This window comes from Xenopus tropicalis, chromosome 1 (assembly GCF_000004195.4).
Source record: "Xenopus tropicalis strain Nigerian chromosome 1, UCB_Xtro_10.0, whole genome shotgun sequence".
In the NCBI taxonomy this organism is placed as follows: domain Eukaryota; kingdom Metazoa; phylum Chordata; class Amphibia; order Anura; family Pipidae; genus Xenopus; species Xenopus tropicalis.
Window position 1 is genome coordinate 45,353,858 of NC_030677.2, and position 19,423 is coordinate 45,373,280.

Consider the following 19,423-nt stretch of genomic DNA (forward strand, 5'->3'; position numbering starts at 1 on the left):
CAAGTCAGCTAGTTCTGCATGAAACAGTAAAATGAATTTCGGAATTTAGGGAAATTGTAACCAAGGATTGTTTCTAGGCATCTATAAAGGGAGTGCTACAGAGGACAAACTTGATGGTATTCAGGTTACCCTCTTGTGGGTACTTACGGTTTCACTGATGGTTCATATACACCACTGTCCCCAGCCACTGACTCATCTGATACTGCCGCAGATACACACATAGCCTTTTCCTCTTGCACACGGTCAGGGTTCTTTCTTGGAAACTCAATATCTAAAAGGAAATGGACAATGAATCTCACTCACATCTTCTTATGACCCTTCCCCAGGCTATTCAGCTATTATCTGAACGAGGTACTTCCCAATGGTGCCTTATCTACGGTCATTTATATTTAATCAAATCTACAGTTTTGCTGATATGTGCTGAGATAATCAAAGAAAAAGTCAACTGTGAAAAGAAGTTAGAGCTTAAATAAAAAGACAAAGTATATATAATGTGATTGGGGCCCTATGGTACGTTCTGAAGGGCTGAATAGACAAGGGAGATATGGAGTTAACAGATTAGCCCTTCAACAAAAGAAAGATCAATATGTATCTGCCGTTCGCCCACGCAGCCTTCTTGGTAAAGGTGCCACTTGCTATTAATTTTTCAATTTTATTGGGTTTTGGTACTTCACTGACATGACTATTCTTTGTGCCAACAAAAAGGAACGCTATTTTATTTGAAACATGAAAGCTGATAAAACGTCCCTAGGCGTGACATCTATGGAGTGTAAAAGAAAGCTTTCTTGTCCCATTGAATCTAGTCCACCATGTGCTGAACCTCTTCACTTTGTTTCTGAAGCCCACATTCACATGCATGTCTCCTACAGTGTGGCAAATGCCTTTGTTTAAAGCCCTATTCTGCAGTTCCACGTGGGCCTTTCATCCACAAGTGACAGAGAGTGTTGGCATGCACACGCGAGCCCCTTCCGAGCTGATCTTGTTAAGATGTTTCAAGTATTAAAGCCTCAGATTGCTGATTTGATTGCTGAATGTCTTTTCTTAAGGTATTACAGAAGAATGCTGATTTCCCCCCTCTCTCATGACAAAGAGGCTTTTCATTTTTCCCTTTTGTACAAAGATTTAAGGTGGTGACATGATTTATTGATTACCCCTAGGAATAACCACGGCTATCATGAAACTCTGACAATAACAGATGCTGACTCTGGAAGGACTTCACATTTATTGCCCCTGCAATCGTACCAGCAGGACGCAGCTCTGGTCGACAAATTGATAGAGGACGTACGAGTATTTCTGATTTACTATGGAAGGATGCTGCACGCAAATGTATTGAAAAGTTTTGGTACATGCCGATATCACTTGCCCTTTATATATTCTTAAAATGATCATTAATCACTGATGGGAATGCAGTTATAATTGCTATGGTATGACTTGCTAGCGGTTATTTCTGACTTAGAAAGGCAGGATGGGTCCAGTGTAGCCTTTTTAACTACCGTTCCGTCTCTCTCCTGCCCCTAGCCTCTAAACTCCTGGAACGTCTTGTCTTTTCTCGTGTAACTAACTTCCTCTGCACCCATAATCTGCTGGACCCTATGCAGTCTGGTTTTCGGCCTGCGCACTCCACTGAGACGGCCTTATGTAGAGTGGCAAATGATCTCCAGACTGCCAAGGCCAAAGGACGCTACTCGGTCCTCATTCTCCTAGACCTTTCCTCTGCTCTTGATACTGTCGACCATTCTATTCTTATGCAAATTCTCTATTCTCTGGGGATCCGGGATCAAGCAGCATCCTGGTTCTCTTCCTATCTCTCTAACCGCTCCTTCTCTGTTGCTCTTACTAACAAATCCTCTACCCCGGTTCCGCTTAGTGTGGGGGTGCCTCAGGGCTCTGTGCTTGGTCCTTTACTGTTCTCTCTGTACACTCTCTCTTTGGGAGACCTTATTTCTTCTTTTGGTCTTAAATATCACTTATATGCAGATGACATCCAGATATATTTAGACACCCCTGCACTAACCACTGATGTTCAAACCCAGATTGGTAACTGCCTCCTGGCTATCTCCTCCTGGATGAACCAACGCCAGCTCAAACTTAACCAAGCTAAAACAGAGCTCATGGTCTTCCCGCCCAAACCTGGCCCTCCTCCTCCTTTCACCATTACTATTGATGGCATGACCATCAACCCTGTAAATTCTGCACGCTGCCTTGGGGTTATCTTTGACCAGTCCCTCTCCTTCTCTAACCATATTAATAACACTGCCAAAACCTGCCGCTTTTTCCTCCGCAATATTGCCAAGATACGCCCCTTTCTTTCACAAGCAACAGCTAAAACACTAATCCATGCCCTTATCCTTTCCCGCTTAGATTACTGCAGTCTCCTACTAACCGGCCTCCCAGACTCCCACCTCTCTCCCCTGCAATCAATTTTAAACTCTGCTGCCAGGATCCTCCTGCTCTCTCCTAAGAGGGAACCTGCTCAGCCTCATTTAAGCTCACTAGCATGGCTGCCTGTCAAGCAAAGGATAGCTTACAAAATCCTTCTGCTGACATTCAAAGCCCTTCACTCCTCTGCTCCTCACTACATTTCTTCACTGGTCTCCCTACATGTTCCTGGTCGTCTCCTCCGCTCCTCTCAGAGCCTCCGTCTTTTTACACCATCCACACACACTGCGCTCTCTCGTCTTAAACCTTTCTATCTCGCTGCTCCTTACCTCTGGAACTCTATCCCTGAATCCCTCCGTAGGGAACACTCACTAACTCTCTTTTAGAAAAAACTCAGCTGTTACATTCTGAAGCACTAAAACATTATTTTGCCCAGTCCTGCGCTTAAGGGCAAATGCCCATACCTGATACACTCTTACCTTCCAGTTTGTGCCTGTATGTTACCCAACCACTCAGATTGTAAGCTCAACGGGGCAGGGACCTCCTTCCTACTGTGTCTCATACCACATGGCACTTATATATATATATATATATATATATACATATATGTATTTATTGTATTTATTTATTATATCACTTGTCCTCCCTGTGTGTAATTTTGTATTCTGTAAGATTGTACAGCGCTGCGTACCCTTGTGGCGCTTTATAAATAAAGTTATACATACATACATACATACTTGATTTATAGCATGTGACATAAACCCTATAAATTGATTCACTTTAGGTGTTCAAGCTTGGGGCATCATTTTATGCAAGATGCCATGAGAGAAAAAAACTAAATAGCTGCCTTCCCAAAGCCTCATTACAGACATTATAGTCAGCTGCTCCAAGGTTACAATGACTGATACCAAGGCTTCACTTGGATAGATAACCAGTTGAGGAATGGATTACAAAGAGTGGTGGTATCGCAGGAGCTTCTTAACTAAGAAGAATTTGGGGATTTTTTGGATAACAAGCTGTGTAAGGTCCCTGGTAAGGCCTCACCTTGAGTATGCAGGGCTGTTTTAGGCTCCAGTCCTTAAGGATATTAATGAGCTGGAGAGAGTGCAGAGGCTGCAACTAAACTGGTTAAGGGGATGGAAGATTTAAGCTATGGAGTTAGACTGTCACGGTTGGGGTTGTTTTCTCTGCGAAGGGACATGATTACTCTTTTTGGGTACATTAAAAGACATCATAGATATATCAGATAATTTTTCCCACAGAAAAGATCAATGAACCAGAGACCACACCTTTAGTCTTAAGTCAATACACTTTCAGCTGAAGAAGCATAGGTGTTTTTTAACAATTAAGGCCGTAAGGTTGTCGAATGCCCTGCTGGGTGATGTTTTGGCTGCAGAATATCCAAAGTTACAGTGGTCTCAACATCTACAATTAGTTTAGTACAGGTATGCACTGGAGGTCATTGGGAAGGGATGAACTTCATAGAATATTGTATTATTCCAACCCAAATTTACAATTTATGCAACTTCCAAGGTTGCAGGATCAGTTTGCACTGAGGCTTAGTGGACAGAGGCTTAATTCTAGACAAAAAAATGATTTTTACAATTTCTATTTAGTTCTAATTTCTATTTTACATTTCTATTGTTTTATTTTGCGTTGCCTTATTTCTGCCTAGCAGCAGACTTGCAGGGCTAAATCCCCATAAGCAATTATTCTGGATAAAGGCTAGCTGCACAGACATATTCCCTCACACTGGGCATCTGTACATTAAGCACTCATGGAAGCCTAATCTAATCTGTGGTGCCCCAACAGAATATGGAACAGTGGAATGTAAGGATACATCCTTGCTTGTAAATTTATAGGGGTGAATCTTATCAGTTCGAAAGTCTGTCTACTGTAGTGTAGAAGGTGAGCCCTAGGCTTGCAGCTTCCATAGGAAAAATAATTTACCAAGAAAAAAGAGCCCTAACTTCCTCCAACCTGGTAATAGTCAGGATATTGGGTCAGTGTAGTCAACTCAGAAGTACAGGCTGGCTTTCTAATTAATGCAAACCTTTATCTGTCATAAAGTATAGAGTCTTCACAAAACAGTAGATATGGATATCACTAATATGGCTGTAATATGTACGGTATGGATTAAGTGTTACACATAGCCACCCTAGAGCACTTCTGTGTGCTGATACCCACTTTACCCACATGCTACATGATACAAAAGCTGCAACAATCCTATTGGCCAGTAGATGGCAGAGCAGCGCAGCAAATGTTTCCCTTTTCTCCTGTCTCCATTTTCACTCTCTCCCTTTTTAAAACACAAATTACCCCAAATAAGCTGAAGTATTAAATTCACACTGTTTCCATGCAGTGGGGAGCCTATACAATAAGAAATCAAGCAGCATTTTTTGTCACACAGCAATACAGGATTTCAAAGCGGCTCCTTAGCAGGGCGAGCACTGCAACAGTCACTTAGCCTGCCTTTGTTTGTCTTTGCATAACAACATGTCATCTCTGCTATTTCTGCACTAATAAGATCATTAGATGGGCAAATCTCAGTGCGGCTGCACCTGTTCAAGGTGCTCTTATCTAAAGTGTCTGCATCTCACAAATATATATATGTATGTGACACATAAAACACAACTAAAATTAGTTTCCCGCTTTCATATTGATGTTGAGTAACTTAAATTGCAAGATTCTTTTGGCCCGTGCCAGGGGGATTATGGCAGAGCTATGCCGGTGTATGGCCCCAGGCCAATAGGGGAGCAGGGACCATACCAAGTGATTTTATGTAAGATGTATATTTGAGGTTCATCTACCAAACACCTTTTTTGGAGGTATCAATACACTAAGGGGGCCATTTACAAAGGGTAAGATTTATTTTCCCTGATTTGGATTTTTTAATGGGAAAAGTCACAGAAAACCCCCCCACAATTTTGCGAGCTTTACTATGCTTAAAAATGTCTAAAAATCCATAAATCTGCCCCTAAGTAATGTTGCATGTGATTTTTTTTGTGGATTTAGGATTATTTTCTTTCTATCTAATTCCTATTCAAACTTGAAACTAGAAGCTACCCGTGGCTTTAGTAAATAACCTCAGCAACCAGAATGCAGACCAAGTGTGATTTTTAGATTCCTGCCTTATGTATCTATTTATTCATTTTGGGGTGAAGACACACTGAGTTACTAGTAGCAGCTATTTGTTGCGGCTACTAAAATAGACAATGCTGATCATTTACTGATAACTGTCAGTAAGTGTGTTTTAGCAAAGGCAATTCTTAGTACAGGTATGGGATCCGTTATCCGAAAAACCCATTATCCAGAAAGTTCAGAATCTCCCATAGACTCCATTATAAGCAAATAATTCTAATTTTTAAAAATTATTTCCTTTTTCTCTGTAATAATACAACAGTACCTTGTACTTGATCCAAACTAAGATATAATTAATCCTTATTGGAGGCAAAACACTCCTATTGGGTTTATTTAATGCTGAAATAATCTTTTAGTAGACATTAGGTGTTGAGATCCAAATTAACCCCAGGTCCCGAGCATTCTGGATAATGGGTCCCATACCTGTACTGTAAATGGCAGTGGATTTTCTGGCACTAAGTAGCTATGACAAGTAGCTGCTACTAAGTAGCTCATTCACCCTTACTATTGTTCTATGAATGCTTCCTTTAGATCAGTGCTGTATTTTCTACATAGACACTAAGAGGTGTGGGCTTATGGCAGGGGTCTGAGGGGAGAGGGCAACTGCCACTTACATCATCTTCCAACCTGCTATTCAAATCACTCTTGGGTTTCCCAGTTATGTAGATGTTTAAAGGAGAAAGAAAGGTAAAAACTAAGTAAGGTTTATCAGAGTTCTCTTTCCAAAGAAACACGTGATTTCTTGTCTCTTTGTTTTCCTGTGCCAGAGACACATGGCTCTCTCCCCCCTCCTGCTCAAGAATGCTAAGAACGCCCTCCCCCCCTTAGGAATGTGGATTTGAGCCAATCAGCAGGAAGCTTACTAACTGCACATGTACAGGGGTCTTGGCGCAGGAGTGTGGCATTATTTTACACAGCTCAGCGTTTTTTTCCTATGAGGCTTATGATCTGAACGGGAGAAATATGGGGAGACTTAAGGGCACTATTGAGACAACTGAAGGTATGCCTGCAGCTGGAGATTAACACTATTAGCTTTTCCTTCTCCTTTAAGTACTACAAAGTGTAAGCTGCCTTGTAATCTCATTACAGTACAGAGTTTGTAAGAAATATTCACTTTTCAATGTACCGTATGTGCTATCCAAATACCTGGCCAAAAAGCAGCTCTGTGTCACAGAATACGCACAACTTACTCCATTTCTAGCACCCAATATTAGTATTATTGATCTATTGTTTGACATCAGGTATTTCAGGTATTGGTGAATATAGGCTCCTTCCCCTGGCACAAACTTGGGAACAATAGTCTAGATCTTACACTCATATAGTTTCAGAAAATAAACCCTTTAAAAATAAGCAGCGAGTGCTTATTTAGAGCTTTAAAGCCAGATTCATTGCTCCAGGTAAGGACAGCATTATGCGCTGACTGACTATGAGGATTGCATTTTAATAGAACATACAGGGTTTTTATCCACAAGTGTTCTAGGCAAGAAATGTGACCTTCCCTTACCTGTCCTTCCTTCTTGTGATGCTGAAGACTGGTGCCTCAAGCCTTCCCCTGTACTCTTTCTCTCTGCCAAGGCTTGAGATTCTCCAGCAACAGATTCCATCAGTTGCAGATTCTCATGTAAGTTCATATCTGCAAAGGACTCAGGAAGCTCTGAGATCTCAAAACCTGTCCTGAGAGAGTCCTGAGTACATAAGGAGAACACCCCTTCCAAAACCGGGGGTGAGCCTGGTGGGGACAATGATGAAAGTGAAGAGAGAGAAGAAAGTGATGTCACAGATTTAGGAGGTTTGGCATCCTGTGTGTCCTGTTGGGCAGTAGGGGAATTGGTGTAGTCTATCCTCTCGTGACAATGGACCACTTCATTTTCATGTATGGTGGTGATGGGCCCACAAGGAATGTACCCACTTTTTTCCTGTAAGAGGAAGTCCAGTTTGTACTGATAGTCCAAGTCTGCTGCTGGTTCATTTTGATTGTAATACAGGTCAGTAGAACTCAGGGAATTGAGTGATCCGCGACTTGATGTGTTCAAAGAGCCACGACTTGAAGCTAAGGAGCCAATACTGCTTCCAGAGGACACAGATAAGGTGCTGGCAGAGAGACTGTAATGGTTGATAACAAAAAGAGCAAAAAAGCACTTGTTTAATAAACTGCAACTGCTAAATGCCATAAAAAAAGTCTGTTCTTTTTTGTTTTTTACTTAGGGTATTGTAAAAAATTTTGAGTTCTGAATAAAAAAATAACACCCTTCCCCTATTACTGCTCTATTATTGCTTTTAATGTTATCCAAAGTGGACGTGCCACTTATAAAGCACACAATGAGGTAAAAGGCAGACCCCCACCCTCTCAAACCCCAACATTAGAGCATTTGAGTCTTGTCAAAACCCTTGTGTGCTCTGAGCTTTAAAACAGCAAGGCAACACTGAACTAATTCTAAACTTTCCCAAATGTTAACTGTGAGTAATCAACTGGAGGGAGATAACAAATGCCTAATCCAACAAATCACAATGCTAAAAACAAACAATCAACATATATAAACCTAATTAAGACAAAGTGGTTTGTTGCCTTTCCTATATGACATTTTATAACCAGAAAACAGACTATTTTAGTTTTTGAAGTCATTAAAAGTACCAACGGTCCCAGAGAAAGTTACTGGGTATATATGTGCTGCTATATATGTCATGTCTGAAAACAAACCGGATGTATGGTTCATTGATTAGGAAAAGATTACTGCAGGGCGCAGTCTATAACCTATTACATGCTTAGTTCGATATCAGTACAGAGCTTTAGCAATCCCACAGTTTTACTTCTTTAATTCAGTCTTCTAATAAAGAGAGAAAGACCAAATTGATCATTCCCTTCATGCACTGCTCTAATTGCAGGAGGTATCTCTACACTGTCTCTAGGTTTGTGGAAGGTACAATTGCGTTCTGCTTAGTAGATTATGTTTCCTTAGAACAGAAGTAAGGAGGTGTATACAGCGTGGCTTACCAAGAACTATCCATATGTTGAGACAACTAAAGTGTTTTCATGTTATGGGGTATTAGCATTGCAAAAAGAACTTATTTTTTCTGCATAACAATACCTTTATGAATATGTTATTTGAAGGGGACAATTGGATTCCCAGTGATTGTCAGTAATCAGCTGATCAACATCATGAAACATATAATAACTACATAGAAAAGACTATAAATGCTGTCCCAGGTTTGATGAGGCAAAAAGTTCTGTCTGGCTTTGCTAATAAAATCACTTTTAAGTTCTCTATCCCCCCTCTTTAGAACATGCAGCTCTCCACCTGCCCCTGATCCAAATCCCACCCCTTTGCCACACCCCTTTGACATCACTTGTCCTCTCCCATCACTACAAGTGGGTAGGTTTTACCAATAATGTAGGTAACCCTGGTCACAGACCTACCTTTTCAGTTGAGAATGCAAATAGGTAGCAGATTTTGTGACTTCTTCCAGTTTCTTTACCAGCTCTTTCTTCTTCTCTTGGATTTTTAACCTGAGCCAAATAAACACAGTTTAGTCAGCTACAAAAGGAGAATTAAGATGTTATCACCCAAGTTTTACTAGCCCATACCAACAAAGCTGATGTTTGTAGAAAGCACTTACTGGTTTGTTGCTTGATAGAGTTCTATGGGATACTGGACCTAAGGGGCAGTTATATAAGCCCCTAAACTCTTTCTCACACCAACAAGGCATTTGGTAATAAATGAACGTATATTGCCTTAGCATGATGAAGATATTTGAGTAGCTCCATTCAACCTTACTACTAAATAGCCTGTGGCTGCATGTGATGGTCCAAAATTGCCCAACCATTTTAATCAAATTCCCAGCCATACTGGCTCAAGTGTAACCAGCCTTACTACAGATCCCTACATTCCCAAGGCAGCTAAGGACAGAGTTACAGAGTTCAGCAAGAAATGGGTAGCCATTGAATGACCCAAGATAATTTACAAAATTGCTCCACAGCTTTATTGGGAAGGGAATCAGGAATGTCCCATTAATTAGAATTCCAAGGGTGAAGACACACAGAGCTACTAGTAGCAGCTACTTGTCATGGCTAAAATCGACACTGCTGATCATTTACTGATAATTGTCTCTACATGTGTTTTAGCAGAGGCGATTCTCAGTATTGTCTATGGCAGGGTATTTTCTGGCTTTTAGTAGCTGTGACCAGTATCTGCTACTAGTATCTCAGTGCATCTTCACCCTAAGGGCTCTGGCACACGGGGGAGATTAGTCGCCCGCGATTAACTCCCTGTTCGCGGGCGACTAATCTCCCCGAGTTGCCTACCCCTGCCATCCCACCGGCGAGTCTTTTCCGGCGATTTCCGGAAATCGCCCCGTCGCGTCTGCCATCCCGCCGGCGACTTACATGTTCGCCGGTGGGATGGCAGGGGTAGGCAACTCGGGGAGATTAGTCGTCCGCGAACAGGGAGTTAATCGCGGGCGACTAATCTCCCCCGTGTGCCAGAGCCCTAAAAGCTCTTGAAGGCAGCAACAAAAGCGGTGGGAGTGTTTGTAAAACTATAAAAAAGCGCATACATGGCTGATGCTCCACCAGTGCCTGCCTGATACTCGGACTTTGGCCTAATGTAAAACATATATCATGCAGAATGCTTGGGATCTGAGGATGTCTGGATAAGGCATCTTTCCGTGCTTTTTGAGCAACAAAACACATTTAAAAAACCCAGTGGGATTGCTTTGCTGCCACATGGATCTAGGCTCACCTATTTAGCATCCTGTACAAGGCACCGTGTTATTGCAGAGATAAAGACAATCAGAGAATTGTTTATTTAAACAGGAGCTCTAGATAATGAGTTTCCAGATAAGAGATACCACACTGGTACCGTATTGCTACACAACGCAACCAAAACCTTCCTCCTAGTTTCAGAATGGCCCCCCCTCCCTCGCTGTATTGAAATTAGTGCCTCACCTATCAGTGACCCAAGATCACTAATACATATGTAAAATTTAAATTGTAATGTGCTATTATTCAGATACCGGCAGCTCATAAATAATGTATGTATTTCCACAAGCAATCAGTGTTACCATAATGACCAACATCAAAAATACAGCCTGCGTATCTCTGAAAAAAGAGAATTAATAAACAGAGAATCTATTGCAGGTCGTGACAAGAGCATCATTAGAGCACTATAAAAATAATAGCTGTAAAAGTAATTTACAGACTTGGCAGCTTTGTTCTTAAGGCTATATTTAAAGTACAATTACAGGGAATTTAAAATATTCCTCAATAAAAATCAGAAACGGAGAAATATTTACTTTGGTTATTTTTCATGCTAGATCACAGGGAAGAATAGGATTTTCAAGCATATGGGGAGGTGATAACAGCTCAGAAGGCATAAAATGCATAAATGAAAATTCTAAATCATAATGCGCTGTATTTTTGTGGTTATGCAGTATTTAAGGCGGGTGCAAAGTACCCGCTATGTACATAAATATGTACTAGGCTTGGTAGCTTAGCTTGACTTGTACCTACAGCACAATAAGAGAGAAAGCTGAAGCTGTGCCAGATGCAGCACATAGGTCTGTTCATGTGTTTGAGTGGGAGCAGCCTACCCATAAATACCCATAGAGATCCCTAGAGCATCATATGCCCCCTCCCATACTGCCCCATCTGCTGCTAATTTATTATAATAAAAGCAGAGCAGCCATGTTGGGCCACTTCATGTCCATCCCTAACTCTGGTCCCGATTTTAACTGTGGTAAACAACACAGTGCAGGTTTAGGGCTCTGGCACACGGGGAGATTAGTCGCCCGCGACAAATCTCCCTGTTCGCGCCCCAAATTGCCATCTCACCGGTGAAAACGTAAATCGCCGGTGGGATGGCATACGCGGCAGCGCGATTTCAGTGAAATCGCAGAAGTTTCCTCTCAAGGCAACTCTCCCTGTTCGTGGGCGACTAATCGCCCCAAATTGCCATCTCACCGGTGAAAACGTAAATCGCCAGTGGGATGGCATACGCGGCAGCGCGATTTCAGTGAAATCGCGGAAGTTTCCTCTCAAGGCAACTTCCGTGATTTCACAGAAATCGCGCCGCCGCGTATGCCATCCCACCGGCGATTTACATTTTCGCCGGTGGGATGGCAAATCGGGGAGATTAGTCGTGGGTGACTAATCTCCCCGTGTGCCAGAGCCCTTAGGAGGGGAAGCCTCTGAAGGGGATGTAGGATATATCAATGGCTTTCCTTGTCCTTTAAATACCTGTCATAGGTACACCCACAATAGTTCCCCTTTAAAAAATGCCTTTAAAAAAGCGTTACAGGAATGGTACCATTTATGCAGAATGGGGGCTTTCTGGATAAGGGATCTTACTGTAATTTGGATCAACATACCTTAAGTCTGCTAAAATTCATTTAAACATGAACTAATAGGACTGTTTTGGCACCAAAAAGGACTAATTATATCTTAGTAAGGATCAGGTACAAGATATGGTTTTTTTTATTACAGAGTAAAAGGGAACTGATTTTTAAAAAATAGAATTATTTGACTAAAAAGGAGTCTATGGGAGATGGCCTTCCCAAAATTGAGAGGGTTTCTAGGTGGGAGATCCCCTACCTGTACATCAAAGCAGATGAAAGACAAAGGCCATATAGATGGTACTTACCGCTCAGCAAGTGCTTTGCTAGGAGAGCTTTTCACTGAGAGGAGCTCCTCTTCCAGCCGCCTCCTTTCCCCCTCCAGTCGCTCTATCTCACCCTGAGTGCGCCTTCGGGTTGTTACAAACTGAAGTTCTTTCAGAAGTTCTTCCTTCTCGTTGATCAGCATTAGCTTCTCTTTCTCTACATCCAGAGCCCCGGGCCAGGCCTCGCTGTCCAGCTTTGCAAGTTCTATCTTCAGATTGGCCATGCTGGAAAGGCAGGGATGTTAAACCTGTTGCCCATAGGCTGATAAATTATACATGCTCCAACAGCGTTACATGGGGAAGTGCACACCTTTTGGGGCTCTTACATGTGGGTGTTTTTTTTACCTGCAATGGATTTTTTGGCTGTTCCACAGCACAAAAATGTAAGAATTAACTGACCCCTATCTCTTCTGTTGGATTGCATGTATAGAAGCACATGTACCCACTCTAACTCAGAATCTGCATTCAGGATCTGGCAGTGCCAGTTAACTTCTGTATTCCCATGGGTTGGAACACAAACAAATCCACTGCATGGTGTGATACTTCTGTACTTAACATGATGTTCATGTTGTTGCTGTACCAATAAAAATACCTCAGATTCATGGCAGTTCCCCTTTAATAATAACAATTGTGCGCATGAAGGTGTTTATCAAGCAGTTTATAGACGGTATAATTAAAACTGCTCGTTGCTGACCATAAATGTCAATCCATTTGAAGACAGCTAGAGAAGGTGGCGCTGAGTGTTAAGTAAAATCAATAGCAGCTATATTTGGAATTGTCGAGCAGAGCCACCTGAAAGCACAAAATTCCCATTAGCTGTCGTGAGTGCGACTGTTAAAGTATCGGGTTTACAGGCAAAAACAATGAAGTGATGCTCTTACTTGAAACGACAGCAAAAAAAAAACTAAATAGTGGAGCTATTGTGTCCCGGCTTTAGAAACAAACCCTAAAATGGACACTTAGAGCAGCAAATAGACAGAAATGCTCGAATTATGTGTCAGTGCCGCATTGGGACCAAACAGCCATTTAGGACAGCGGGGGCTGCAAGACTGAAAGGCAAAGTGAAAAATTTTCACTTGGGTAAATGGCAAAAATTGCTGCACATTTGAACTATTTCCATTATTTTGTCCCCCACTCTTAACTTCGATTGTAAGCTCTAGAGGGCAGGGACTTCCACTCTACTGTGTCTCACACCACATAGCACTTATTCTGTGTATTTATACTTATTCTTTGTATTTATTATAATACATGTCCTCCCTGTGTGTACTGTTGTACATTGTAAGATTATGTAACACTGTGCATTCTTGTAGCACTTTCTAAATTAAGTTATACACAAAATACACCCAGAAGTGTTATTTACAAAATGGAGCACCAGGAGTTTGTGCCTGTAGTGCCAGTAACTCCTCATCGACTAAGTAGGGACATGCCCACCCTGCAGCTCTCCAGCTGTTAATGAGCTACAACTCCCATCACTATAATTGTAGTTTAACTCTGGAATCTTTTTGACTTTTTCTGAATTGTTATGGTCTTTTCAGCTGTTTTTTTTATTTAACACCATAATCTGCAGACTGTGCCACTCCAGATGGTTTCACCACAACTCCCAACATTTCAACTGTCCTTAGTGGTCTGAGCCCATTATTTATAATTTAGTCTTCAAATTAAATATGTTACCCAATTATTGTAGAGCTTGTGAGAATAAAATGATTTAACTCTGCCTTCAATGGAGCTGCCTTCCCTTTTATTTTAACTGATGGTGCCCAGACAGTCACACATATCATCATCTTCTCCCTGGCTGGGAGTAGTAACCAAGGTTTTCATTAGAAACCTCTTTTTATCTTTATTTTTGGAGCTCACTGAATAGTGTATATTAGGCCCATAGTAATAACAACCCCCTTCAACTGCTCCCTCTAATGGCTGAGTTATCAACAGCTGGGAGGCCACAGGATGCAGACTAAGAAGCTTAGCTGGGCAAGAACTGATGCAAATAATCCATAAATCTGTAAAGCACAATGTAACTATGTCGCCACTGTATAAATAACAAATAATAAAGTTTAACCCAGTGGGGCAATCACCCTCTGCTTAAGCAAAAGGAGAAAAACATACACGGCTGCCAGTGGCTGCCAGCGTAACTCCTCCTGATGTAGTTTGCAGCTACTTTACATTTGCATGGGGTAATTCCCTTCTAACAGATCTGCAAAAGGTTCCAATGTGATCTAGGGTGGCCAGAGTAGCCAATTTTAGTGTTTAGCAACAGCCACAAACTTCATATCCCTGATTTCAAATACTTATTAATCTCTCTTATGCATATTCTTACACAACGCAAAAAATCTCATGAAGATCAGAATCAAATATGTTGGTGGATTTTCTTTATTTTGATTAAAGAATGGCAACAACTGATTCAAATAAAATCCTTAAGTAGCAGACTTGGTGATGCCTGTGATGCCCCGGCTATTGTGTACACATAGACTTGCCAATATATTATGAAATCAGTTCTGCTTAATGTAAGGATCATTGGCATCTCCAGAGAAAGCCTATAATATGCTCTTATAGAACATATTTTATTTCCCCAAAGTTTTCCCTGTAATTGAACTTCTTTCTAGGGTTATACTGCAAATGACCACTAGATGTCAGTAAGAGTTCACTGTTTGATAGAACAACTACTAGGACAACAGGGACCATGTGAGTACTTTACCTTCTTTTAGCTTCTTCATATTGCAGGCTTAATCTGACCTTTTCTGCCAGGTTTGACCTACTCCTCACTCCAATCTAAAATTAAAAAAAAAACAAAGAAGCAGCTAATTTCATGCAGAAAATATCATATAAAGCATACCGTCAGCATAACATAAAGCATACCAGGCAAGTTAGACTTTAAAGAAGCAAAGCCTAGAATCACTAGTAAGAAAATTAAGGTTGTACTTATAAGTAGTATTATTTGAATGCAATAATTAAGGTAAAATAACATTTTTAAAAGGATTGATGTAGTTTTCCATTACCCCTTCATAGCTCTGCTTTAATTTTCTAAAGAGAATCTGTAGATATTGAAGGAAAACACCACATCATTTGTAATAACTGAGCATTAAAATGAATAAAAGATTAGCCCCTTCTTATACATAGATAGAAACACGCATTTATGCAGATTGTAGTGGAAAGTAGCATCCACATTTTATTAGCCAGAGTTCACTGATTTCACACAAGATCCTATAACACTTTCCAATATGAAAGCATATTGGACCTCCTTATAGACAGGAAACTTTCCCCTCAAAGTTGTATGTAAACGTTACAATGGTTTAACTCCAGGAGTGCAAAGGTTAACATCTACAGATGGAAAGTGGGGTCCTGGCAGTGCTCAGGATTCCCTTTTGCACCCAAATGCCATTAAAGCTACTGAAATATATAAACCCAGAAAAAATGTGAGCGAGTGAAGGCAGAACACACTTCTCGCGCTACATTAATAGCCACAATATCTTTTTTGCACTGAATAATCTATTTTAATAGCTGCTCCTCTTATTGCATTTTTCGCTGATAGAGGTGGTGGTTAATTAGTTTTTAGCCAATTAAATATTATGTGCAGACAGTGCAGAAATAAATATGGATCCAGCAGTTATGATGAAAAGAACTCCTGGTGCCCCCATTGTTCATTTAGTTTACGCCTGGGTATAATATAACAACATTACACAGTATGTTTGTGAACTGAAAGGCGATTGGACTTTAATGTTTTTTTTGTGTTCTTTCTTTTTTTTTTCAACTTATATTACTTGTATGCTGTTTTTCTCCCAAACACAGCTTTAGGCTGGCTATGGCTACTTATAGTGGAGCAAGGCTGATAGCAGACACTAGCGCAATCCAGTTATGATACAAAGGGGAATAGATTTCTCGCTGAGTAAAATATGGCCATATTCTGCTTGCAGATTCAGCCTTGCCTATAGAAACCATTGTTCTATTTTATCTAAACCTCAACATTTCTAAGGGTTAAAGACACACAGAGCTACTAGTAGCAGCTACTACAGAAATAGACAATGCTGTTCATTTATGACATTATGTGTTTTTTAGCAGAGGCAATTCTCAGTATTGTTTATGGTTTTCTGGTGTTCAGTAGCCATGAAAAAGTAGCTGCTACTAGTAGCTCTGTGTCTTCACCCTTACAGGTGCTGAGAACTCATTCATCCTATAAGTCTCAGACAAAAAGGAGTGAGACGTGAAGCGCCCACATGATACAAGTTCAAGGTCATAATAGGGACAGGTGGGTATAGTAGCCCTGGCAGGGGCCCAGACTATGTGCAACTACAACGTGTGCTGCCGAATTGTAGTTATACAGGAAAACACCTATGGGGTGCCTGGTGATTTGCAATTGGACTAGCACCCGCATATGTTTATAATTTAGTGATTCTCTATGATCTCTGCAGCAAAACCGTTTAACCCATAAACTGAGTAAGAGAAGAGAGGCATGAAATCATCTGCATGTAATTAATACGCTTTTGGCACAAAGTGTGAAAAAATGTATCAGGTGATTTAAGAAAAATCCATTCCATGATAAGATTAGCTGCAGGCCTGACCTGCCCATGACTTGCATTCTCACCACATATTTTGAGACTTGGATAAAGAAATAACCAATTTGCTTCTGCAGGGGCAAAGAAAGTCAAGGGGTTTCTACAGAGAGATATAAAAATAATAGGAATGCAGGAATAAGAGAGCTGCACAATGTATATGATCAGAAGCCCGGAAGAAAGTTTTACGCAGAAAAGCCAACTAACAAGCATTTTTATAGAACATACATAGAAAGGCCTGCAACACAGAATGGCGGCAGTGCAAGAGGGCACCTTACTTTGTTCACAAAAAAAGCCGCTAATGTGTTCCGCATGTTTCCAACTTTAACGCCAGAGTGAAGAGGAGGACACTTGATTTACTGAACAGAACGCTTTCCTCTACAGAGATAATGTGCGAATGATCCACATTTGTCATTAACAAAACAACGGTTTTAGCCGGCTTAACGGGACACTGAAATCAGCCATATCCACATGCACTGAATGATTAGGTGGGACATGGATATTTGTGCCATGCTGAGCCCTGCGGAACATGTTGGCACTGTATAGATAATAATAACCTCCTTCATTGCCGACCAGACTGTCTGACCAAAACTGGAAGTGACATCCTGCATGTGCCGGACACTCATTAGCAAGTTACACCATAACATAGATATAGCCAATATTCCTGTTTGCACAAGCCAGTTATTGAAATTACAACATATACCCTATTTACACTTACTATCGGACGACACACCTTATTTGTACTGATCACAAATTTTCTGCACGCTGGCATAATTTTTTATATCTATGGACAGGGCTGCCCCCAACTAGGTCCAAATTTTTAGCCCATTCATCATCTGGTCCACCTGGGTGCCAACAAGTAAAATGAGATCTCAATTAAAAACCCCTAAAAACAGATCCAGATCAACACAGCACAACACCCCAATTAAGCTAAACCGCACTCCCTGGTAGGCGCCATCCCTTTAGCAACCTGCAAATTATACTTTTATACCCACTGACACGGGGCTCCTGATTGTAACCCCCCAACCTCAATGCGTTTGCCTGTCCCTGTGTAGGTCTGACTTTTTGATCGAAAAAAGGCCTGTGAATAGAGATCCGCCCTCCTCTTTAACTCTGTCCCCAGATTTAACCACAAGTGTCCGACAGCGAGCAGGGGTAATTCTTTTTGATGTAAAAGTCATCAGGCCAACGTTTCGGTCTGTATTTAAGACCTTTATCAAGACCACCGGTGGCCTGATCTACAATGTTTTAAGTATTAAATAATAGCTATATTATATATAAGGATCCCCGGTGTGCACCATTCTACACTCGAATATTATTTATATATATATATATATAGGCACCTGTGGGTTGCCCCCTAAAGCTTTTTTTCAAGGCATGGGCTCATGGATGACTAGGAGAAAATAGGTAGGTCCAAGTGTACCAGGAAATACATAATCTATATGAGCACAAAAAGACATAAAAACATAAATCTTTTTTACTTATTCAGTAAACTTTTCATATTGATTTCAAGCACAAATATATTTCTGTTGAGTGTTAGCAGCCTCTTAATTGATGCTGCACTGCACCAAACCTGTGTAAGAGCACCAAATCTGTGTGCTCTTAAACCTGTGGTTGAAGGAATTATGTAAAGGGAAATACTTTAAGATTTTGTTCTGTAATATACCAAGTAAATCACAAAAGCACAGTAGAAAAAAAAACTTACATCACCAGAAATATCTGTTTGAGATCCTGCATCCAGAGTTTGTCTTGACAGAGACAAATGAGAGTTTGCGAGGTTGGACCTTAAGTCCGGTTCCGATCTGCCCCTGGCTTCCTCTAGATGGAAACGCTCTTTGAGTTTAACAAGGCTCTGTAAAAAAAAAAAAAGACAAAAACAAAAATAATTACCCAGAATGCATTACTCACCAGTATATTTCTCGTTTGCCTCTTACAAGAAAATGAACAATTTTTTTTTTTTTTTGGGGGGAGTATAAAACTGTTCCTTACCTGCATTAAATCTTGTTTTTCCTTTTCTCCAGTGCTGATTGCTTTTCTAATAGATTTAAGTTCTGATAAGATATCCTTAGCTTCTCTCAGCTCATAGCCGCTCTGCCCACCTGACATTTTTTGGTCAATACTAAAAAAAAATAAAAAAAAATCCAACATTTAGACACAAAAACATCAATGAAAGTCTAGGTTGTTTTAAGCTAATTTTACATGACAATGTTTTTGACTGCAGATTGTCATATAAAATTGACTACACAGATATATATGCCATTGATACCTAAGTTCAGATCCAAATTTTCTAAATTCATGATGAGTCAGTGACACTGACTGATATTTCACTCCATTCTGCCAAAGGGCAGCTGAATCAAAAATGGCCAAATAGGACAACTTTGTCTGTCCCACATGTACCAAGCTCCTTGTTACAAAACAAACCCATCATTTCATTGTGCTGAAAAAGGGTGCCTGAATTTACAGTACTGATTGCATAATACTCCAATGGGACACTGAACTAAGAACAATAAACAATTAATCCAAAAAAATGTTGTTTGTGCCTTTATTTCCACCCACAAAATAGTAAAAGGTAATAAAAAAGAAAGGTAATAAATATGACATACTGTGAGAGCAAACCACAACCTATTTTTGTAAAAGGGTTGATTTTTACTGGTCACACTAGGTATTCAGTTCATAGACGCCAGATATAATGAGCCTCTGCAAGAA

The 19,423-nt window shown here is 40.6% G+C and overlaps 1 protein-coding gene across 1 annotated transcript in view; it reads right to left on the minus strand.

The window, feature by feature from the left end:
• Positions 1-19,423, minus strand: part of wwc2 (WW and C2 domain containing 2) — a 96,425-nt gene that overhangs the window by 21,649 nt on the left and 55,353 nt on the right. The window contains 7 exon segments of the mRNA NM_001004872.1: positions 148-271; positions 7,025-7,623; positions 8,936-9,025; positions 12,156-12,398; positions 14,866-14,939; positions 18,423-18,569; positions 18,707-18,836. Coding sequence (NP_001004872.1) covers positions 148-271; positions 7,025-7,623; positions 8,936-9,025; positions 12,156-12,398; positions 14,866-14,939; positions 18,423-18,569; positions 18,707-18,836 — 1,407 coding nt within the window.